Source organism: Mytilus californianus, unplaced genomic scaffold (assembly GCF_021869535.1).
Source record: "Mytilus californianus isolate M0D057914Y unplaced genomic scaffold, xbMytCali1.0.p SCAF_14, whole genome shotgun sequence".
Lineage (NCBI taxonomy): Eukaryota > Metazoa > Mollusca > Bivalvia > Mytilida > Mytilidae > Mytilus > Mytilus californianus.
In genome coordinates this window covers 23,713,569-23,738,945 of record NW_026262626.1, presented here as the reverse complement: position 1 = coordinate 23,738,945, position 25,377 = coordinate 23,713,569, and the positions used below count along the sequence as shown (strand labels likewise).

The 25,377-nt window shown below is 31.3% G+C and overlaps 1 protein-coding gene across 2 annotated transcripts; it reads right to left on the bottom strand.

Annotated features, from left to right (window-relative positions):
- Nucleotides 1–730: 730 nt before the first annotated feature.
- LOC127724436 (uncharacterized) lies at nucleotides 731–25,377 on the bottom strand. Of its 2 annotated transcripts, none has more exons than XM_052231400.1 (3): nucleotides 25,292–25,377; nucleotides 10,987–11,030; nucleotides 731–2,039 (listed from the first exon to the last, which is right to left on the bottom strand). In XM_052231400.1, the coding sequence occupies exons 1-3, from the start codon at nucleotides 25,336–25,338 to the stop codon at nucleotides 889–891; spliced, it is 1,242 nt and encodes a 413-aa protein (XP_052087360.1). In that variant the 5' UTR covers nucleotides 25,339–25,377; the 3' UTR covers nucleotides 731–888. The 2 variants fall into 2 exon arrangements, with proteins under 2 accessions (XP_052087360.1, XP_052087361.1); XM_052231401.1 differs by lacking the exon at nucleotides 25,292–25,377 and adding an exon at nucleotides 24,890–25,130.

The following is a 25,377-nucleotide window of genomic DNA, read 5'->3' as shown; positions in this document are numbered from 1 at the left end:
TGAAATCTAGAAAATTGATAAGTATATGATAAAAACTATTCCAAGTAAGGAGGGCTAGCCATGCATGCACGGCTATGCGGAGTTAGTTAGTTCATACCGAAATATCAGTGAAAGTAACTTGAACCTTAGCCATGCGCTAAATTTGGGTTCGTTTTCATCATACAGTTCTGATCAATTTTCAAGAATTCAAAACTATTCAAGATTAATTCAAATAATTCTTTGTTTAAATGTAAAAAGCATAAGATGTTGTGCAATTCCCGATCCCATAATTTTCTCACATGCTCAAACAAATGATATAGAATTATTTGTTTTGTATTTTGTAAATAAGGTTTACTGTGTGGTCATTAAATAGAAATGCTATAGTGGGTATCAATTTTTTTTTTAACCAAATTCATTTTATAAATTACTGTACAAGCTATAAGTGAATTATAGTCGACTTTTGTACAGATAGAAATTTGTACAAGCACTTTTTGGACGAATTACAATTTGTAAAAAGTTAAAACACAAATTATAATTTGTGCAATTTTGTTTGCATATATATATAATATATGACTTTGTGTTCTGTGAAAACATTTCGGTTTTAAGTGTTTTAAATGTTATTGGGTATTCGCCTAGGTGAAACATAGCCTTTATGTGTATTCATATACAAGAAGAAGTGACATTGCTTGTAGATTGAATTAATTGAGAAATCACAAGACTCAGTGCTATAAATGAAATTTATAGAATCATAACAAATTATATTTTTATTGATACTAACAAAACTAACTGAAAGCCGCTAAACGTATTCCACAAATACGATATTATAATATTATAAAAAAATGTTATCAAATTGCTAACAATACGATTGTACACACGGCATCAAATGTGATCCGGTTCTGTCAAAGTCGTTCACATATTTTCTGATGTAAGTCTTTCAAGTTTTTCTACGATGGTAATTAAACCTGGTAAATAGACATCTCTATACTGAACAGGTTTTGGTATATCAAAACCATCCATTTTGATCGTTTTAGGAAGCCTTGAAAGCGGGCATCCTAAGTGTAGAGATGTTACTGCCATCGAATGAAAATCTTTAAGTTCATAAATAGATACGTTTGACTGCATACTTGTATCAGAGGTATCCATAGGTTCAGCAGTATTATTCTTGGCAAATATGTCTGGCCTCTCACTTCTCACTCTATCTAAATACTTCTGTATTTCCTGTTGCTTAGCACTTACCGCTGTTGCACTTCTGTTAGCATACGGTATGATCTTGTTGTTAACTACAAGGTTTATCTCTGGAACTTTGAGATGTTCCGATTTTGCTCGGGACCAAAACTCGTAGACTTTCCATGTACTATATCTATCATCTCTTTTGTTATCAATTTGTACTCCGTACAACAGGTAAAATATGGATTTCACGGCGGATAAGGAAAAATCATCTGACATAATAGGAACGATAAGTCGTGTTCCTGCCGTAATGGCTAGTTCGGTGTATATTGCGAAACTTGGGTTTGTGTCTATGAAGAACACGTATTTATTGTTGGGATCGTTTTGAACAAGTTCATCTCTAAATTTCTGCATATAAGAAGTGATTTTTTTCCATTGCCCATCTGGATAATTTGGTCTTACAATATGCCTCTCGCTTTCTAAGCCTTTAGCTATAACCTCCAAATACTGGTCTCCACAAAGAAGGTATATGTTTTCAGTTATGAACTTATTTCGTTTCTCTCTAAGTGCAGGTTGGACAAGAAACTTTTCGTACTCAATCCTTGTCCTATCGATCTGTGCCATCAAGTATCCACTTACATTTCGGTCATACGTCTTTTCTTCTCCATCTATATCAGAACATTTGACTTTTTCAGCGGGAATCTCTCTCACAACATCATCTCCTCTGAATCCGCCGTCTTTTTCGTCTTTATTTGAAAGAAAGGCCGAAGAGATGTTCGCTTGGGGGCACATATCAAACACGACAACTTTTACTGTGGGATTCCTCATGGCATACTCTGTGCTGAGATGAAATGTAAGGGTGGTTTTGCCGGCTCCACCCTTATTATTCCAGACTACAATTATAAAACAAAATCAATTTATACAAAAGACCTTTAAAAAAGTTTGATTATTTAAGTTCATTTTATGAATGCATACACGTATCTTTCATTTGACTATTTAGAAGATATTCGTGCATTACTTAAAATATCCCAGAATATACAGTACAATGACATATAAGCAATATCATGAAAATAATAAATTTCAAAGTTGAAATCAAACGAACTTCCAATATATGTGTTGCCTTAATCAGGAATATTGATAACAGTTTTGCGTATGATAATCTAATGCAGGGCTATGTTAGTATCCAGCTTTCGTGGCTGAATGTTATTCTTCAAAACAGAGTAAAATCATATTTATGTCTTTGTGTTTAGTGTAGGAGCTTCCTGATTTTTTTTTACAAATCCTTAACAGCTTTGAAACGTTAAGAAAAACGAAAAGAGTAGAAAGTATTTTAAAAAATAAAACAAATATGAACAAATACGCATCTTCAACCATACCCCTACCCCTTTTCCATCTACATCCCGCTGATCATCAATAGCGATATTACATTTTAATTTTTGGAACCCCAGCACCTGCTCAATAATTTATGAATATCACGTTTATTTGTGGCTTTTTAGATGTTATCGTTGATAAAGAAACAAGGAAATCAGTTTGATATTAGTTGAAGGAGTGTTCTTTGATTGGAATTTAAAAAAAAAAAATAAAACTAATGAAAAACTATACATTTGTAAATGTATTACCAAATCAGTTGATTGATTTAAAACAAGAGGCACCTAAGTGTATGAATCGCTCACATGGAAAATATATACCACATGATATTAATGTTTAGCATTATTGCTTGCAGTTACTTTATTATCGTATATCTTGTATTTTCTGCAGTGCACAGTTTTTACCTGTCATTTATACAATAAAACGAACATTAATCTAAATTTGTTCTTAAAGGGCATTAAATCAGAACTATCAAACGGTTTCAACCGTTAATGTATTTTTGTAGCTCTTGTATTGCTGATCAGTTTTGCTATTTATAGTTTCTACATGTACGTATATATTTCTTTCAAGATCATTTGCATATTATAAACATTAGTCAAACTATTGCTTAAAGGGAAACAACTCATATAAGGACTCATCCGATGGTTTCGATCATTTGGCTTTTTTGTATATCCTGTATTGCTGATTTTTCTTTTCTATTAATGTTTCTAGCTATATTTTAACAATCTGGAGATGAGTGACAAAAACAGGAAGATGTTTTATAAAATTTTCATTTAAAGACCACAACTCCTTAATGAGTCATCTTATGGTTTTAGTCACATAGCGTTTTTGTAGATCCTAAAAATTACTGATACTATTTGCTGATACTGTTTTTATCTATCTGTTCTTGAGATAATTGGCAAAAACATAAAAAAATCCTCCAAAATCGTCATTTAAAAAATTTTAAAGGATTTTTTTAGCATTTTGAAAATAGATGTTAGTGCTGGTGATATGGCCACATGGCTAATCAATATTTAAATAATGAAACTGCAATAAATAGACAATTTTATATCATAATTCAACATGTATATTTACCTTATATCAAATGAAATGATCAGAAAGGATACAAGTTCCAGTTCAACGGAGGCAATTGAAAAATTATAAGGAAATTGGCATGGGGTAATGAACTGACTTAGCTACATGTATTACTTGACGTGTATATAAAAAAAATAACTCTCTTAATCTTTATATTTTTGAATAAATAAGCTGACTATTAATCATTGCTTAGTATCGCAATTATGCCTGATTGTTTGTTGGATATAGCCAGATCTAAATATCCAAAACCAAAAGGTTTCCCATTTGTTTTTTAACTTTTACTGTTATTGGATGAAATTCCAAAACATCACCACAGCTGTTAAAGCAACAAACATAGAACCTAAAACCATTACAAACTATATCATATCTGCAAGTGATCAACACAATTCATAACGGACTGAAGATCTCGTGGTTTATGGAGTTATCCAATGGTCGTTCATATTGCTGATCATTTCAATTAATAGTTTCTACCAATGTATTATAACGTTCGAAATAATTCACAAAAACAGGGACCATTATCAAAAATCGTCATATAATATCAATAGTCTTTTACGAATCATTTGCAATTGCTCAGGATCATTCACGCAAAGTTTGGTTAAAATTGGTTGATAATTTACAAAGGAATAGATCTTTGAATGGTATACACGAAAATAAGTTAAAAAAACTCGTAGTTTCAGGCATTTAGACGTCATCAAATTGTTTCGGTTATTTGTCATTTTTGTAAATCATGTATTGCTGATGATTTTTCCTTTAACAGTTTCAACCTATGTAATACAATGTTTGGGATAATAGACAAACACACGAAAATAAGCCAAATATCGTCATTTAAGGGCAAAACATGTAAAACTATTTGATTAAGAAATCATCTGAAAATTTTGTGCAAACAAAATGTAGGCAGATTTGACATTCTGAGCATTTTGTATGGCAACCTGTTTTACTATTTATTCTAACTTCAAGATACAATGTATCATATAAACTTTATAAGATACATGTATCTCATATAGTCTTTAAGATATCTAATATAGTTTATAAGATATCTTATATAGTTTATAAGATATCTTATATAGTTTATAAGATATCTTATATATAGTTTATACGATATTTTATATAGTTTATAAGATATTTTATATAGTTTATAAGATAGCTTATAAAGTTAATAAGATATTAAATAATATGTTTAAATTGGCCCTCATTTGCTAAAATCAGCATTGATTCTTGGTCAGCGGTATTTACACTCGGTCCTACGGCCCTCGGGACCAATACAGCAGACCTTGAATCTATACACGGACCAATACAAAATCAGCAAGTTAGTAACACTATATTATATAGTGTATAGATATATCATATTTTATCTTATAAATTATATGATATATCTTATAAATTGAGAATGGAATCGGGGAATGTGTCGAAGAGACAACAACCCGACCAAAAAAGCAGAAAACATCTCAAGGCCACATCGAGAAATCCCGCACCCGGAGGCGGGCTTATGATGGCTCCTTAACAATAATGTATACTAGTTCAGCGAAAATGGACGTCACACTAAACTGCGAAACATGAAAAAAGGAACCAAAATTTAAAAAACAAAGGACAGAGGTTCCGGACAGGAGAGGCGGGATTTAACATGTTTTGTGAGATCTCAACCCTCCCCTATACATCTAGCCAATGTGGAATAAACAAACACACAGCAATAAGCTCAGTAAAACTCAGTTCAAAAGAAGTCCGAGTCCGATGTTAGAATAGGTAACAGAAGAAACTAAGCAAAATAACAATGATCAAAATAAATTAACAAAAGACTACTAGCAGTTACTGACATGCAAGCTCCAGAACTCAATTAAACTGATTGAAAGATTATATCTTCATCATATGAAAATTAAGAACAATCCCTCCTGTCAGGGGTTTAGTATCATATCCTCATAAAATATACGAGAAGAACATATAACTATATAAGATATCTTATAAACTATATACGATATCTTATATAAAGTATGTAATATATCTTTATATAAAAAAAAGTATCTATAAGATATCTTCTAAACTTGATAAGATATCTTATATTCTTTAGAAAATATCATATAAAATTTATAGATTAAGTATATAAGATATCTTATTAAGTATATAAGATATCTTATAAAGTTTATAAGATATCTAATATAAACTAGATTATATAAGACATCTTATATATTATATGAGATATCCTACATATTATATGAAATATCTTATATATTTCATGAGATATCTTATATTTTCCATCAGATATCTCATTTAGTTTATAAGATATCTCATATAGTTTATAAGGTATCTTATATAGTTTATTAGATATCTAATATATTTTCTTTAAAGGATATCTTATATATTTTCTTTATAAGATATCTTATAAATTATATGAGATATCTCATAAATTATATGTGATATCTCATAAAGTATATAATATATCTTATAAAGTTTATAAGAGAATTATAAAGTTTATAAGATATCTTATAAAAACTAAATTATATAAGATATATAATCTATTATATGAGATTTCTTATATATTATATGAGATATCTTGAAGTTAGAATAAGTTGTAAAACGGCTTGCCATTGTTTCGCACTGTCAATTTTTTTCTATCTATTATAGTTTTCACGATATAAGACAAATATGAATTTTACCCTTATCTTTAATTTTTAGCCATTGTGGATATCTTTCGACGGACATGAATAAAAGAAAACACAAACTTTATACTTATTACCTCATGGGTCATTCAGCCAAAGTTGAGTTGAAACTGGTCTTGTTGTTTCAAAGGAGAAGATTTTTTAAAAAAGTTTATAAAATTAAGGGAAGAGTACTTATTTTCGTGCGACAAATGCATAGTCATGTATATCACATCATATAAAATGTAAACCATATAAAAGCAATCGTATTATTTTCGATATACAGATTTTTTTTCTTTTTGTTGCAGAAGGTAAAAAAAACCCAAGAGAAATTGTTTTGTGCATTTCCAAAAAATATGCCTCGTCAATTATGCTACAAAATGTACCTCAAAAATCCCGAACAAATATAGGTGTGAAGGCAATAAAACCAAAAGAAATAACACAACAGGAATGCGGCAATATGAATGACTATCCATTTATTTACGATATTATTTTATCATTGAAACTTGTAAATGCGATCATTTTAAAAAGTGATAATTTTAAATGAACACAGAATGATAAAATAAATCACATACAAACAACGTAAAATGCTACAGTACAGACTATTCAGTTGTTACCCAATGATAAAATCTTTGATCCACTTAACCTAGGTGCATCGCAAGAACTAAATAAAGAGCTATAGCCGATACGTCGAAATGATAGGCGTCTAACAGGCTTTATATACATCACGATTTCAGTTAGAAAGTCAAAATGAGAATAGGACATACTCGGTTAATCTACAAATCAGATGAATATTGTGGTATCTAAAGATCTGGGAACATGATTATATATATTGCATCCAAGTTGAGCCAAAGACACATAGTATCATTGAACAATTTATGATCATATTGATTGTTAAACTTATGTTGTGTCAATTGCACTCGTTCTTCCACATAACCATGCTGGAGCAGTTTTTGGTGTTTGGAGTACTAGTCTGTTAATGGGGTCCTTGTAATTTGATATGTTTACTTACTAGGATGGTAAAGAGTATATATTTTAATTTGAGAATGGTAAATTGACCATGGGGAGCTGACATCGTCACGTTTGTAAGAGATTCTAGTTTAAAGTCATCCATCTTTGTCAGCGTAAAAGCATTCCCAATAGCAGCCCTTTTAGTTGCTGCAGTATCCTGAATTTCAAGTTCATTTTGGATATTTGAAATTCAAACTTTTATTGAATGAAAATAACACTATATTATTAGTCGTGTTTCCGAAGCGCTTAGTTGAATATACCTTCATTAGCAACGCCCATACCCACACGATTGAAAGCCAAGAATAAATAAGACCTTACATGTTACGTGTAGGTTATTTAGTTACAGGACAATAAGTCATCGCCCTTCTTTCTGAAGTGAAGTAAAGAAGTTTGACAAGAAAACTTTTGTATGAATTTTGTTTTATATGAGAACAAGTCGGACAGTAGAGTGCAATTTTATACTCGAATGAAAAAAAATAATCGTTGAAATACCAATAAATCAAATTCAATAGATGTTGAACATTTTGTTGAATTATCTTCCTGTCCAAAACAACATTTTCGGACATTGAATCAAAACCTATGTTACAATGATATGACACTGCAATGAAAAGAAAATTGATAGTATAGGGGTATTTCTGTCAGGAATGGGGTAATCGTAATCGATTGTAATTGATTACATTTTTTCAAGTAAACGACAGTAAAGTGTAATAGACAACATTTTCGATTACATGTAATCGTAATTTAATCGATCACAGCAAAAAGTATGATGTAATCATTTACTTTAGTAAAATAGTTTGATGAAAAATAACCTAGCTTAAATGAAAATACAATTCGGGAACCATTTATGCAATAGATCTCTTACAAGTAGTAACATGGAAATAATAATGGAAAAGCAGAAGCCTTGGAATATTTTATCAACTGTAACAAATGTTTACTCCAGCTGGATTGGTGCTAAATAGTAATGGAAAGTTTACAGTTGGGATATAGAAACTATCTCTTTCTGTTGACAAGTGTTGTTCCTAACTGACACTTATTGTCAATTGGTAGGTGTTAGTTAAGACATGAAAAGCACTCATCTCTATGTTTTTTTTCAGGTTCATAAGGCAACGTTTAATCAATACAATCACCATTTTTTTTTTTTTTTGTGACAAAATTTTTATATATATAGAACGTGGTGAGATGTTGATAGAAGTTTCTTTCGATTTTTCGCGAGAAGCTCCGTAAAATCTGACGCATAAAAATGAAATAACAAGTCGATGATAATGTCAACTAAAGTGGACCTTTTCCTTTGATTCAGTTCAGAAAGGATTTTTTACAAAGTACGATTCATCGTTTCCTAAAACTCGATACTTGTATCTGCGTTGATTTTTCTGTTTTATTAGACCAACTTTGACTTATTCTTTCAATTTGTCTTTTAAGTTAAAAAAGAGAAATACTAGTAAATTCGGTAGAGAAGTCAAATGTTTTCATACTATTGAACGACGCACTTAGGTTGTACTTTCTATATAGTTAATTCTATTTTATTTAATTGGTAATCTAAAATTAACCAAGAAGCCCAGTTTAAGAGTGCTCATACTGTTTCTGTTAATAAAGAGGTTTGATTTGGCTGATCCATCGATATAACGTTACTTATAAGGACACGTTTGTAATGATCATGTAGACAAAACATGTATATAGACATGTTGAAATATGTTATTATGAAAAAAAAAATAGTTTGCGGAAATAAATATAGAGAACAACGTAACAATGGGTTAAGCAGAAGAAGCAACAATGAAATACAAAAATGAGACAAACATGTGTTGATATGTTCATTTATTTAACTTATAACCGAATTTATCCTTTTTCGTTATGAATGGAACTTTTTTTTTATTCAAACAAGTCTTATGCACATCTATAACATTTGTTTATAAGCTAGTCCAATAAGATTATATGTATTAACTGGTAGACATGTTGATCGATATAGAATAAAATGTATTCTCTTCAAATCTTAACTGTTGCCTTTTTGCATTTATACACATAACTCTACCAGGGGTGCGTAAAATTGACATGTTTAACAAGTTATATGATTCACAAGCTAAAATAATAATTATGAAAAGATACAATCGCCATTTTTTCTTCTTCGTTATACTGCGAAAAGAAAATACATAGAACAACGTAAAAGAACTAAAATGAAATAAAAACTAAATCAAAATTATAGTAAAAGGTTTTTCATTTACAGCGCACAAGTATTTCATGAAAGATATTTGATAAGCTTTTTATGAACATAATTATAGGAAGATGTGGTATGAATGACAATGAGACAGACTTCTACTAGAGACTACATAACGTAGAAGTTGGCAAATATAACTCACTGTACGGCTTTCAACAATGAACAAATCAATACCGAAGAGCAAGCTTTAAAATGCCCATCCATGAATTCAAATTAGAAAACTAACGGCCTGATTTATGTACAAAACAATAAACATAAAACAAATAAGATATACAGCAATAAACGACAATCACTAAATTACACACCCCTGTCTTATGACAGGCACATACAGAATGTGGCGGTGATACACATGTTTATGGGCGCTCAAACTTCCCCCTTACCTAAACAGTGATTTAACAACGGAATATAAGGACAAACTATAATAAACTGTTGAGCCAGAGATATGTCTCTCATGTCGGCATAAAATTCAGAAAAAGACAATCTGATGGACAGGAACATTGCTTATTAATCTAAAGTCGCTGGACCAACTAGTAGGTAGGGCCTCGAAAAGGTTGACAAACTTAGACGTTTAGACAGCAATGTAACTTTATAGAAAATATTGTTGTCTATTGTAAGTAATCCCTATCAAATCAACTTAAAACAAAAAAATCAATATAGAAAAATGCTAACTGATTCAAAGTCTCTGTACCATGCCCTCGGGGGCAGAGCCTTAAATTAGTAATCAAACTGATATGTAATGATAGTAATGCAGCTTTATTCAAAATATAATTGATCTATCACAAGTTGTTCCTATCAATCTAACTTAAGCAGAAAACTTAACATTGATTATTGCTTATTAATAAAAAGTCACTGAACCATAGCCTAGGAGTCAGGGCATCAAAATAGGCGTCACATTGATATGTACTGATAGCAATGCAACCTTATACAAAAAATCATTGATTTCTCACAAATAGACCTTAAGCGTAAAACTTAACATTTGAAACGGCTTCCTAGTTCAAAGTCACTGGACCATGGCTTAGGGGGAAGTGCCTCAAAAAAGTCGTCAAACTAATATGTACTAATAGCAATGCAATTTCATACAAAATATCATTGATCTATCACAAGTTGTTCCTATCAATCTCACTTTAGCAGAAAACTTAACATTGAAAATTGCTAATTAATTCAAAGTCACTGGACTAATAGCAATGCAACTTCATACAAATATCATTGATCTATCACAACTAAGTAGTTCCTATCTAACTAACTTAAACTTAAGCAGAAAACTTAACAATTGTTGACGCCGTCGTCATCATCACCTTCGACGTCGCCGGAAAGCAATCCCCATGTCTCGCTTTTCCGCGACTTTCGTCGCAAACGAGATAAAATCACTTAAAAAAAGCTGGACTCACCAGATTGACACAAAACACACAAAAACGACTAACAAAAAACCTGAAGACACAATACCGATCTTAGAGTACTTACAATTACTAAAAGCTAGTTCAATGCAAACAAACAAATACTAATAAAAAGAATTGTATCCAAGATAAGAATAATAAAATGTTATCTTACCGACAAAACTCGACATCAGGTTTTTTGTAGTCATATTGATAATCCTAAAATAGAAAAATATATTTTGTATGTACATTGATGAAAAATAATAGGAATTATATATTATAATGGAACCAAATATATGACTAATTCGTAATAGGTGAACCATGGCATATCGCTTTATTATATACTCAAGTAACGTCGACAGTTTTACATTCATGATCCTGTTAGTTTTGTTGGATTGTTGACTTTTCAATTTGAAAATGGGCTACTCAACATTTCTTATACATTTTTATAACAAAATTGAGATTATCAATAATTTTAACATCTTCCGTGGAAATAGAGAGGAAATTCTATACCAAACGTACGATGGACGACACAACAAAGTAAGATGACTATTGAGGCTACATACCCATTTAATCGTTTTTAAATTATTTTTTTTCCTGTATAACTGGCCTGTATAAATTTCAAGTATTCTAAAAACAACCCTGATATGTTGTTTAATCGAACGGCAAATCAAGGTCAATATGTCATCTATGTAATGGGTTTTATTTTCTGTAACCGGTTTATTCCCGAATGCTTAAAGAGTACTACAGCTGTATATACATCATGTAATTTTCTACTCAAGGTCAGTGCATATCTCAGATACCTGATAAAATGTCACTCATCACAAAAATCGACTCCAATTTTTGTCTGGAAAATTGCATATTCTTTATATGGATAACATTGTTTATAATTAGTTTCATTGTCACATTAATATACCATTGAGGTTGTAAGAGGCAAATAAATTGACATTCTATTCTGAACCCCAAGATAAATAGCTGAAATAATAAGTACATATAAAATGGAAAAAATAACAGCCTATTTTATTCATAAATGCTTGTAAATAGAAGTATCAGTACTCCTTTTTATACATAAAATGACATGCAAAATGAAAACATCGACTGTATACAATCCTTCCAGATTTTATCTACAAAATAATTTCCAATTACATTTTTTTGTAAATAAAGTAGATCGATTGATGATTGATGGTTTCTAACGCCACTTACATCACGCTTGGCTATATCTTGGTGCCCAGTTGTTATTGGTGGAGGAAGACAGAGTACCTGGATAGAACCATCACCTTGAGCAGTCACAAGATAGGAATCGAACAAACCTGCCATGAGTGAGGATCGAACTCACAACCTAATTGTTGACAGGCTAGTGATCGATGTAAATGAACTTTAAGACCCCTAAATCCTTACATAAAAGCAAAATATACAAAAAGGATATTCAAAACCAAACTGACAATGCAATGTAAAAAAAAAATGAAAAACGACGAAAAGACAAACAACAGTACACAAAACACAAACTAAAAAACTTATGACTGAGCAAGACAAACCCCACCATAGTTGGTAATACATTCAGGTGGTCCGAAAGGGTAAAATATCCTGTTCTACATCTGGCACCCGTCGTGTAGCTCATGTAAGAACAAACCCGGTAATAAGTCTAATTCGGTAGGTCACATTCGGGGAAAAAAAACCGGGAATTGGAACATATCCGTCGTCATCTATGAAAAAGATATTCCATAACAGTCAATCAACTCGTGATGGCATCCGTAAAATTGTCCAAGGAATGATTTCAACTTCACCACTTGGAACTCTTGGTTCAATAGGTTCCTTTTAAACAGAAACCCTCTATCAAGGAATGGACCTCGGTGGTCGAGTGGTCTGAGTAGTCGAACTACTGTAATACTATCCTGTAAACATTGAGGTTGTGAGTTCAAATCCCGCACGTAGCAGATGCCCTAGACTCCAATCTTAATTGACTAGGATTGTCATTTTTCCTACCAAAGGTCAGTGGTTCTCTCCTGTCAATCCGGCTTCCTCCTTCAATAAAAACTCACCATAACGAAATAGCACAATAGTATTGAAGGTGGCATTAAACACCATCAATCAATCAATCTATCAAGGAAATCATGATAGGAACTGCTGGATCTGGAATATCGTTTCAACTGGGAGATATATACTCCATATGCAAGCGCTGCTGGAATATTGCTACATAGAAATGGATAGTTCACAATTGAGTAGCTAAAATCATCTTTATTTCAATTTCGATGGAATAGATGCGTTCAACATAGCCGCCATACTTTAAATAATTAAGTGAGATGACATCATCTTTATAGCGGAACGTGAAAATTAAGGGCATACGATACAGTTACAGGGGAGGTAATGACGTTGCTAACGTCAAATGTTATTTTTCGCGACGTCAAACTACGACATATAGGGAAAAGATGCATTTTTTGAGTGATTTTAATCATTAGCTTTAAAACGAGTACATGGACCTCTTTTTTTAAAATGACATTTGACTTGATACTGTTTGAAGATTATTTATTCCAATTTTTATGAAAAAATAACCGATGCAATTTTTTTGAATTAGATAAATATACAGCAAAAAATGCCGTTATTTCAAAAATCATGAAAATTCAATAAATGTGAATTATTTCCAAATAATTAATACAAAATTAAAAGGATACTTTTGTAAATAAGATATTCCAAATTGTTTTACAAAAATCTGCATGTGTTTATCTTTTAGGTAAATGTCTAAAATTTCGACCCCATTTATTTCTAAATTTAGCACATAAAGGTATATTAATATTGTTTTTAAATATTTAAATTGACCAGGTGAAAAATAGCTTGTATGTAAATTTTCGTAAAAAAATCACCGTGGGATCGAAACTGTTTCTACATATAAATGTCTGTTTCGAATGCTCTTTCATTTTTGTATCGCATGCGACAAAAGATGGTATCTATGGTGTTTACAGGTAAGAATTAGATACAGTCGGTGGTTAAAGTTTTTTTTACACTTCAATAACTTTTTTCAAGCATTCAAAGAATTTTAAAATACTTTGACATCAAAGCTTTGTTATCATTAAGTAAAGAAGTATCAATTGTAATAAAATTGTGAACATATAGTTGATTTCTTTATTTGTAGTTTACTGATAGATTGGCTTAGTTGAGTTGCAATGCACATAACATATGCATTCTAGGGTTAAATGATTTAGATCTTGTTCACATGTACACCAAAACGTCGCGTACTGTACAATTAGTTTCGTCGAATGACCACTTTTTCACATTAAATTTGTACTCATCTCTTCACCGGTTTACCGATTACCTGTACATGAGAATCGTTCACGCCAGTAAACTGCAGGTAGAAGTAATTTAAATGTACCTTACTTAGAATTGAAATACAAATTTATCTATCAACAACTGTAGCAGAAGGCACCGACTAGTTTTCTTTTATTTTGGATTGGGAGATGTTTATAACAATTGTTGAATAAACTGTCAGGATTCCGACAACCCCTGTATTTGAATCATTTATCTCCAAGTTGATATGATATACAAGGTTATGTTTTTCTATCATAAATTTCTTGATAAAGAAGGTTCAAAAGCTTCTTGTTTATATATGTCATTTGATGATAGTCTTACGGGGACTTAATTATTATATGACCACAGGCATATTCATTTTACTATAGCCCAATGCAATCAAGTCCTTTTTCGAAGTATAATTTTATATTTTCAGACAACTGTTGTTATCCTGTAATTAAACATTCATGCTTAACTTTCATGTTATTTTTATTCCTAACCGTTTTTTTTTAATAGACATCACATTTAAATGGGTACCATGAAGGGTGTTTTTTGTTGTTGTAACCTTTGTAATCTTATTTAGAAAAACGCACAGTCGCATTAAATGTGCAACAGGAGTACACAAATATATAATACAGATACAGAAGAACTCAGAAATGAAATGTAAGGAAAACAGTAGTTTTAACATTGCGTTTCGGGATGAAACCCATGATATCAGAAGACTTGATTGTATACTCTATACATAAAGCAAAACATTATTTGTATACCTGTTATTTGTTTTACTATTATTATATTTAGCTGAATGCCTGATAAATTGATTTATTTCTAAACTGTCGACTTTATTTTCAAATGAAATATAATGCTATAATTCCTATTACAATATACATGTATAATTATCGGGGGTGTAAGTTTTGTGTTTAATGGTTCGAAACTATTTCAATAAATGTCCCATAGAAATTCAATGAATATCAACAATTTGTATAGTAAACTGACACACACGCACTTTTTAATGTATACATAAACGCTTTCTTTAGTCAAAGTTTCTGATTACGTATGATACCCTTTTAATAAGAAAAAGTTTCTCACCAGAGGAAATAAGAAACTACATATATATAGATTTCATGACAAAAGATATTGAAACGGAAATAAAAAAAAAAGCATTTGAATTTTTAAAACAGTATTAATGCATAAATGAATGCATTAAATGTAAAATAATGAACTATAGGTCCAGTTTACCGCGTATTTTGTTGTTACCTGCCTTATATTCATTTATATCGTAAATGTTTTATGTTAACTTTTCTTCTTTGTACTCCCATTGTTCATGTTGTTATCAGGACAAACGTCACTAACTGTTACGATCGACAGCTGTGTCGTTCGATAATTTGTATGAACGCCAAAATGTGTTGTATGAAACATTTTAAATCATAATTTGTTCGGAGAAGATAACTATTTTTAAAAAGTCACGAATGAATAATTATAATTAATTTCATCAATTCATAATTAATAAAATTGATTAGTCCAATTTCAGAGTCGGTTGTTTTATTTCATTTGCTTATTAGGTGACATTATTTGTAAAGTGACCTTTCTACACCAAACTTTATTAATACACTTTTTAAAAATTTGTAAAGCTATTTTATACCATTAGACAAATAAAGTTTTCGCCGCATGTTTTTATAAATTTCTCAGGTTAAACTAACGTGTAATTATACGTTCTGTTGTGTATGAATGAAGATTTGAGCCCTGTTAGTTACATAACTTGACAACATCACGTTCAAAATTATCAAATGGAAAAACTATGCAACATTCTAAGCCAGTTAACAGTATATTGATGAAATTCCTGGGCCGGATTCGATCGCCGATTGACCATTTAATGTTTACCTTATATCCTCTTTACTGTTACAGTTATATTTATTTCAACATTGATATGGCTGAATCTGTTATATTTTCAACAGAAATTAAATATTAGTATGTGCATCCTTGATTTTTTAACTGATAATTCTGTAAAAAAGGGAGTGAGTGTCAAATTGTTTTAACAGAACCGAACACATTTCTTTAAAAGGTTGGAATGTTACAAAATCCATATTACTGATCTATGTATTGTGCATGTTAAGAAACTTCCAGACAAACATTCCGCCTTCCTCCCTTTTGTTTAAATATGTTGACATGCTATCTCCTTCTAATAAAAACGTCATATACGCGAAAAAATACCCTTTGAAGATAAGGTTCCATTCTCAGCCATTATAAATATTTACTCAACAAACAAAAAACGGCTACTAATTTTACTTTTTTTCCATTACAAAAGTATATAAATTCTTGTTTAAAAAATAAATTGTGTTAACAATGGACGTAAGAGTGGCAAAATTTTTTGTCTGATTATTTACAACTGGTATTCAATTCAACCAGGTCATAAAGGTTGTGAAGTAAAAGTGCTAAGGTCAAAATTCTTATCTGGACATTTTTTTCTTGATATTTACAAAAGAGAGGCGAAAGATACCATAGGGACATTCAAACATCATAAGTAAAAAATAAACTGAAAATACCATGGCTGAAAAAGAAAAAGACAAACAACAGTACAAAAAACACAACATAGAAAACTAAAGACTGAGCAACATGAACCCCACCAAAACTGGGGATGATCTCAGGATCTCAGGAAGGGTAAGAATATCCTGCTCCACATGTGGCACCCGTCGTGTTGCTCATGTTAGTAAATCCCCGGTGATAAGTCTAATTCGGTAGGTCACATTTACCCTTTAACCTACTGATTCAATTTTCAACCCTTCCCCCTTACCAAAAAACTGTACAAAAACTCTGAAAAGTTATGGCATATTGGATAGGAACAGAAGTTTTGACATGCCACAGGCGCCATCTACGGACCCCTGAAATAGTTGTTACAAGACTTCTTAACGTGCAGAGAACTTGACACTCTCTTTACACAAGGCACCGAATTTAACATCCCCATTCTGATCAGACGTGGGTGCGATCCGCAGGCAGGTTAATGCACTTTCAAAAAATTAGGCACTCATTTTTGATGATTGCATCGCAATCTAAATCTGACGTCATTTTCTAAACTATTCGACACATGATAGGCTAGAACGTATCGTCGACGTCAAGTTTGAGCTTGTCACGAACAGCTGATCGGGCACCTTGTTATGATAGAAGTCAGTGTCAACAGTCCAACAAAAACACGTTAATATTGAAGTATGTAGCTTATATTTTGAGGTAAGTTTGTTTTAAATTATTTAAGCCTTCTACTGTCGAGGATCGTCTATATTTATTTCATTGATGATTAAGTCTCGATTGAGTATGAATTAATGTAGAGAAAGCCGCATTGTTTACTTAAAAACGGGGTTATTTGTTACATGTTTAGCTGTCAACATGACGAGTGCATGCAGTCTGTATAGAGAAACTTCCTATGAATAATTTATGCAAGTAAACACTATTGTCCTCGCTTATAAACAATCATATCTTCATTGACTATTGACTAAGGAACTTTATGTCGACATTTTGCAGACTGACCTGCAATGCACAGATGCGGGTCCAATATTTTTAAATAGGGGTCCTTAATGGCCATCAACAATGTTACATAAGGAGTGGAATTTGTTAAAAGTCCGGGAACCATGCCCGCCAGCACCCCCACCACATCCCCCCTTTTCCCCCTCTCCCCTTAATTTTTATGTTGGAGGCAAACACTTAAACATTTTTTCAAAGATCTATTAGGTATATTTGAGCATGAATCTTCAGATTTCCCTGGTTGCACATGCAAAATCATTTCTTTACTAGGTGTTTATTCCAATGTATAATATATTACAAAACCAAAAACTGTGCATGCAATCATACTAATGGCTTGCCAGCATTTAATCAAATTGCTGAGGCAGGCACATGCGATGTTAAGATATGTTAGAACTATTATTTATTATCATGGCCATAAGTGAAAACAACTTTTCATTTATGGTTTTAAATCTGATAGTCATCATACTATCATTTTAAATCATCCCTTTTCGTGTACATTTAAATTTTGTCTTTATTCATTTGTTCTTTTTTTATGTTTATAGTCATTAGATTATATAAAATGTTTATTTGTAATATTGATTCACTTTAAAAATTTGTATCTGAAGTCTATGTTTCTTTGTGTAGATCTTTTCACATTTTGACAAGCATCTTTTAAAACAATTTACATCAATCTTATTCATGTTTAATTACAATATGGTGTATAAAATTTAGTTTGAAACCTTTCAGTAATTATTGTAACTTCTTTTGCAGATTTATTTACACCATGCACTTATTAAATTGACATGTTAATGCCTAAAGACATGTAGTTTCTATAATATCAAACAAAAGGTCTACACAATGCAAGTATTAATATTATAATGTATGAGTCTTGCTGGGGGTCCTTCAGTTCTTTATTTTTTTTTTTTATACCATTTTCTCTATTCTTCATCTATTTTGCCTATTATTCTCTATTCTCTGTATTTTAACACCACATTATTCTTTTTTATTATTGGATCTTTTTTTATTCTTTAATTTTTTAACCCTTTATTCTGCACTTTTTGCTCATAAGGATTATTATCTATTCTGTAAACACCATCCAGACCCTCATATGTTAGGTGTATATATAACTTTTCTGATGTATTGAGTTACATCCACTCAATATTGATAAAGTCATATTAATTAATAACAAAATGGTAAAGCATTGTGATGGGTAAATATCAGTTAAAGTGAGCTGTAGTTAAAAAAATTAATTGTACTTTTACAGAAAACTCATAAATTAAAAGTTCATTTTAAATCAATGTAGAACTTTTTCAAGTTTACTTTTAATTCCATAATGATTTAGGAACACACAATTTTAACTGAAGTTTTCTAATTGTATCATAACATGAATACCAATAACTTTAAAATGCCACTAAATGTTTACATAATTTTTTTCAGTACATGTATTAAGATGACTTGGAGGCAATGGTGTCATAAAAGTTTTTATAAACTCACACTGGAAAAAAGTAATCAGAGAAAAAGAGTAACCACTTGTATCCTTTGAAGATCAACACACACAAGGAAATTGTCAGACAATTTATTACAATATATTGAGATAGTTTTAGATCTATGCATGAAAAGAAAGTGAAATGAATGTTTTAAAGATGAAAGCTTCAGGACATATATAACAAAACTATAACAGTGCTGAATATGAAATAACCCATGCCTTGTCTTATGTGACTTTTAGAATGAAGCAATTTTCAGTATGACAACAAAAGGACGAATTTCATGACTGTTCAAGCTAACTCTGGAACATTGAAGACAAAGAAATGAATGTATTAAATCAGAGGAAATGACTGTACATTTCTATCTTGTAAGATCAACACATAAAAGGGAATGTTCACATCATTATTGATCATATGCCAGTTATTAAGATAATTTTGGATCTATACATACACAGTGAAATGAGTGAGAAATATAATTCAAACATCATATTTGGCAGGCTGGTAACTGTATGTGCTTATTGGTATATATTGTTATTCACGATATATTACATGTATATAGGAATATTCTTTGAATGTTACATGTGAATTAAAAGACAAATTAAGGAATAAAGAATTTAGCTGTACAACATTAACATATGAAAATCAGCAGGATGATATATGTCTACATTTATTATGGATCATGGAAAACCACAAAAAAGTATTGTATGTATTGTGAGAATGATTATCAGTTTAATGTGACATATACAATGCTTTTGATATTAAGTTTGAGAAAACTATTTGAAATGAATGAAAAATTATCATAAGTTTTTATGAAACTTTTGAAATAGACATAATGAGACATTCTGTATTTAATAGTCAAATGATACAAGAAGTAAAGGCTTTCCCATGCATACAACTTTATTGAATAAAATAAATAGTTTCATCTCTATTAAGAAATCTCTTATTTTAATTTTTTTTTCTATAACAATAGAAAATAAGTTCTTATTTACCTACATGACCTTGTATTATATAAATTTTTCTGGTTTTAATCCTGGACCAATGCATGGACATGTTTTCAAATTTATTGATTTACTATGTTTTATACTGAAGAGACTGTAATGACTGAATGATGCATGTTCAACAAATGAACATAGCTCTAGAAATTCTAGCTTAAAGCCGATATTGTTTCTAAAAAGATCCATTTACGCATTTGACAATTTTCTGATCCATACTAATTTCAGTGAACTATATAAAAATGTTTTTCTTTTTAAAAAACATTGAAAAAAAAAACTTTATCAGGGCTGAGCAGATTAATATTTCTCATGAAACATGAGTTTGATAGAAGGGGCTTCATACTTCCATGAACTAGTGCTGGTTAAATGTGTTCTTTTTTATCAGAAGAATCATTTGTTTTAGAAAGACTTATTGCCGTTCGTTATCTCAATGATAGTTATCTTACTATACCACAAGAAATTAAAAGTTTGGATGATATAAGGGATGATCAAAATTAGTTCTGGGTATGAAAGTTTCTTGACTAAAATTCAAAATAATTTCAAATTTTAATGATTTTTTTATGAATAAATAGCCGATTTACTGTTGAACAGCATTAACCTACCTGCAAAATTTAAATATCCTGCACAGCCAAACAGACGCCAAAATTTGGCTAGGTGTTTTACTGACGGTTGGAAGGAAACGACGTGACAGTATTTCTAAATCCCATTTTTCACTTGGGGATTTGTAACATGAAGAAGTCTTAAAAACTTTAAAAAGTATATAGCAATAGCGTAGCAACAAATATATATTTTTCCTTCATCACCCGCAAGTGCAGTCAATGCATAACAAAAGAATTGAAATCATAAATAAGACTAAATCATTTTTTACTAAACTTATTTCATTTGCCTGAGCAAATAGTTCGCATAATTTGAAAAAAGTAGTTAATTCAAACATTTGATTTGTGTGAACTTCAGACAGAATTTGTTATGATATAGTTGTTTTTTGTAAGGAACTGTAGTTATGTGAAAGATTTTGACTATATATCTAGCAACAAAATGAGAATCGTATTTAAAGATTCAGCTGTTTAATCAAAAACTTCAAGGTGATTTGTTAGCTTCCAATTCAAATAAAAACCAGTTTGAAATATATTTCAAGTAACCTTGTATATACTGTATGGTTATTCTGTTAAGATAATCCATTTTATTTTGTCTTTCTACAACTTATCAATTTACAATAATAAGTATTCTTTTAATCAATGTATTTTTTTTTATATCGATATAACGATGTTGTCTAATTTTTGTATGTATAACAACATGATGGATTATAAACTCATCAAAGATACCAGGCTTTAAATTTGAAACGCCTTAGTATTTCGAAAAAATCCAAGTTTTATCATGTTTATAAACAGTTGATTTATAATTATTACCATATCAATGTTAATTCATGTCAACACAGAAGTGCTGACTACTGGGCTTAAAATTTTGTACGCTAGGCGCGCGTTTCGTCTACAAAAAACTCATCAATGACGCTCGGATAAAAAGTTTATAGGCCAATTAAAGTAAAAATTTGAAGATAATTGAGAACCAAAAAATAATAATAAATACAGGTTATCTATGGGGTAGAAGATCCTATATTTTTCATAGAAATTCAAAGTTTTGTAAACAGTTAATTTACAATTATGACCATATCAATTACAATTCATGTCAACACAAAAGTGCTGACCTAGTGGGCTGATAATACCGTTGGGGAGGATATATTATCTAGTATGGCATCGACCAAATGGACGTAAATAAACTCATTATAGATACCAGGCTTAACATTTTATACGCCAGACGCGCGTTTCCTCTACAAAAAAACTCATCAGTGTTGTTGGATGAAAAAGTAAAAAAGGCCAAATAGAATACGAAGTTGAAGAGCATTGAGGACTTATAATTACAAAAGGTTTTGCTGAATACAACTAAAGTATTAGTAATCAGTTCATTGGGTACAAAATTCTTAGTACTTCGTAAAATTTAAAGTTGTATTTACAGTTAATTTATAACAATGATTATATCAATGATAGTTCATGTCATAATTCATGTCATGTGCTGATATTTGGCTGTTGATACACTCATAATTGTATAAATATAAAACAAAACTTATTTGAAGTTTTACCAATTGTTGACCAAAGCTTTGCTTGTTCTTATACATAAATCACTTTGACAGAATAGAGAATTGAAAAGGTGATGTGTCAAAGAGACAACTACTCGACCAAAGAGCAGAAAACAGCCTACGCAGCTTGAAAATCACTCCCCCGGAGTCAGGCTTAAGCTGGCCCCCTAAGCAATAATGCATACTAGTTCAGTCAAACGGACGCCACACTAAACTCCGAAACATTCAAATGAACCAATATTTAAAACAAACACAAAACTAACGAAGGATAGAGGGGTTAAACATGTGTTGTGATATCTCAATCTCCCTCTGTAACTCTTGCTTATATGGAAAAAACAAACACACATCAAAACGCATAGTAAAACTCAGTTCAAAGAAGTTCATGTCCGATGTTAGAATAGATAATAGATAAAACTAAACAAAACTACAATCATGATATACACAAATCAACAAAGGACTACATGACATAATTGTTTAATATTTCTTTGAATATTAATAAAAAAAAATATTTTCTTATTGAGTGTATGAGTATATTAACAACCAACACAGCCAAACGTCTAAAATACCATAAATACTACATGTCTCACAGAGTCAGGGGGTAGAGATTGCATACTTGGCAGTTAATAATCAGAAACATGTACTTATGAAACGTTAGGGATAATGATGAGGTTAAGTGTTAGGTAGGTTTGTATCATTACTCAATCCCCTTTTACTTGTTGTTTTTTACACGTTCGTTGCCATTGTGATATCAATATCGCGTGTGTGTCGAGTGAATGAACTATACGAACACTATTTCTATTGCAGGTACCGCGTTCCGTTTTACTTTATATTGTATTCATTGGTTGTTATTGTATATTTTGGGAATGATAGGCATATGTTCGTCTAATTGTTTTCCCGATGTCAGACAAACCGATGCCCCAAGACATACTTTAGTTCATCACCCCTTGCTTGTCACTTGTTCTCACAATCTGTAATCTGGACTTAAACATTGTAGCATTTCATTAAGCCCTTGTCCCTCCTTTTCCAACGTACAAGGTCAAAATACAAGAAACCGCCATAATCGTAATTGGTTTCCTGCCACAGTATACATATGAGTATGGCGTGATAATCCCGTTATCATGGATGGGGACCGTTAACCAATGAAACGTCCCGTATTTAAACCCTCGGATCGTCTGCAAAAGAAAGATTGTGACCCGCTACCACGGATTTTGATCTTACTAGTCCTGTTGTAAAACATACCAGAGTGTTACCAGCGCAATCTTTACAAACCACTACCAGGATTAATACAATTACCTGTGTACGTTTACCCCTGTATTTATTTATATTTCTGATCTTTGACTTTGACCCAAATATTTAATTACGTCCGCACGTTGATTTTACGCTAATGTTTACATTTAACCAAATAGTACAAAAGGGGTTCATAGTTATTCTTAATGCTCTGGTGGGTTTTTATGTTGTTAATGTATATTAAAACATGTTGCTAATTGCAAGATTTAAACAATTCTTGTCTCTTATTAAATATCATAAAATCAGTGCCTTTAGGCCATGCTACCAATGGTTATACTGTGTTACCGACAATTGTAGCTTTTGATCACGCTACCAGGGAAAAATATTAAACTAAATTTGTAACTTGACCCTCTGTACGCTACATTTAAATACTTATTTTTGGCCATATAAAGTGTATGTGCTTACACACTAGCTTCCGCTCCTGTGCCTTAAATGATTAATAAACAAATGTCTGAAAAAGGAGAAACTTTGTTTAACAATTGTATCAATATTAAACATTATACTTAATTGTCGAAATGTGCATCTGGTGCAGAAAAATCGGTACCATTACTGTTACTAAATATTTCCATCATTTCCTTTACAGAAAAAAATGGACTTACATTATCTTTGAAAAGTATTCGTTATCGACAATCTTGATCGTCGAATGTGTAGACTAAATATATTTTAGATTGTGACACATACACATATTTAAATTCAATTATATTATAAATTAATGTTGAAACAAAAACTTAATTTTTAGAATTTAATTAAAACATTTAGTTATCTACAAGGTTTGTTCTGTTCTGTTTGTACAAGAATAGCAAAAAATGTATCAAACATACACTGTGATGGTTCATGCTGATGAAAGTTACAGGTGGGTGAAGTACTTACCTGTACAAAAGTTAACTTAGAGTAGTCCTTATGGCTGCTCTCTAAAATAATTCTAAAAAGATTTGGCAGACATGAAAGTTAACTTCATCTTTATCAGACCCGACCTTAGTCTATTCATTTTGGACTGCTGCATACCAGACCCAAGGACAGGTCTGAAGAAGCAGACCTGATCTGATGGACAGGTCAACTTGACCAGACCAAAACTGAGAACATGTCAACTTGACCAGACCAGACCTGTGGACAGATCAGCTTAACCAGACCAGATCTGTGGACAGGTCATCTAGACCAGATCAGACCAGCGATCAGGTTACCTTGACCATACCAGACTTGTCAATAGGTCTAATATGTGACAGACCAAACAACAATAACAGCAAAAAAAAAATGTGGACATATTAGATTGCGTCTGTCTCCCATAGGAATATGTACATACAGGCCAAAATGCAGGGCGTAAAGATAGCCACGAAGTAAACAAATAATTAATATGTGTTGGCAAACATTAACTTCTACAAGTGATAGACGTTAAATTTGGTAAATTGCAAGTCTTACCTTGAAAAAAGTAACGATCCGTTTAATCAAGTATCGTAGGAGTATGTATTTTGCCTTGTGTTATATACTGTTCAACTTATACCAATGCTGACGTGTTACACTGTGATTGTTTCGTGTCCTTTCTTATATATCAATAAAAACTTCCGTAGAGATCCGAACGAATAGAACATTCTAGCATCTGCCCACCTTCTTTTCGTTTCAGTGAGTCCAGACGCAATATAATCCACGTAACCATTTTTCAGAGCAGATATGACTGAATTACTGCGCATGTGTATGTTTTATAAACAAAATATATATATATATTGGATAGTACATTAACTATCGAATGCAATGGAAATTATAGTAACTTAAAAAAAGGTTTGGATGCATTTTGAACTAATTCGTGTCTATTTAAATATTTACCGCCATTTGTCAGGAATCGATGCTATCCCAATGCATCGTTCAAACATCCAATAAACAAACACACATGTAGTTGTATTCCACCTGGT

Excerpts from the sequence above, each read along its gene's own strand:
- LOC127724436 (XM_052231400.1), bottom strand. The coding sequence starts at position 25,338 with ATGTTTGAACGATGCATTGGGATAGCATCGATTCCTGACAAATGGCG. Across the intron at positions 11,031-25,291 it reads TCGATTCCTGACAAATGGCG|GATTATCAATATGACTACAA; the intron begins GTAAATATTTAA and ends TTTCTATTTTAG. Across the intron at positions 2,040-10,986 it reads CCTGATGTCGAGTTTTGTCG|TCTGGAATAATAAGGGTGGA; the intron begins GTAAGATAACAT and ends TTATAATTGTAG.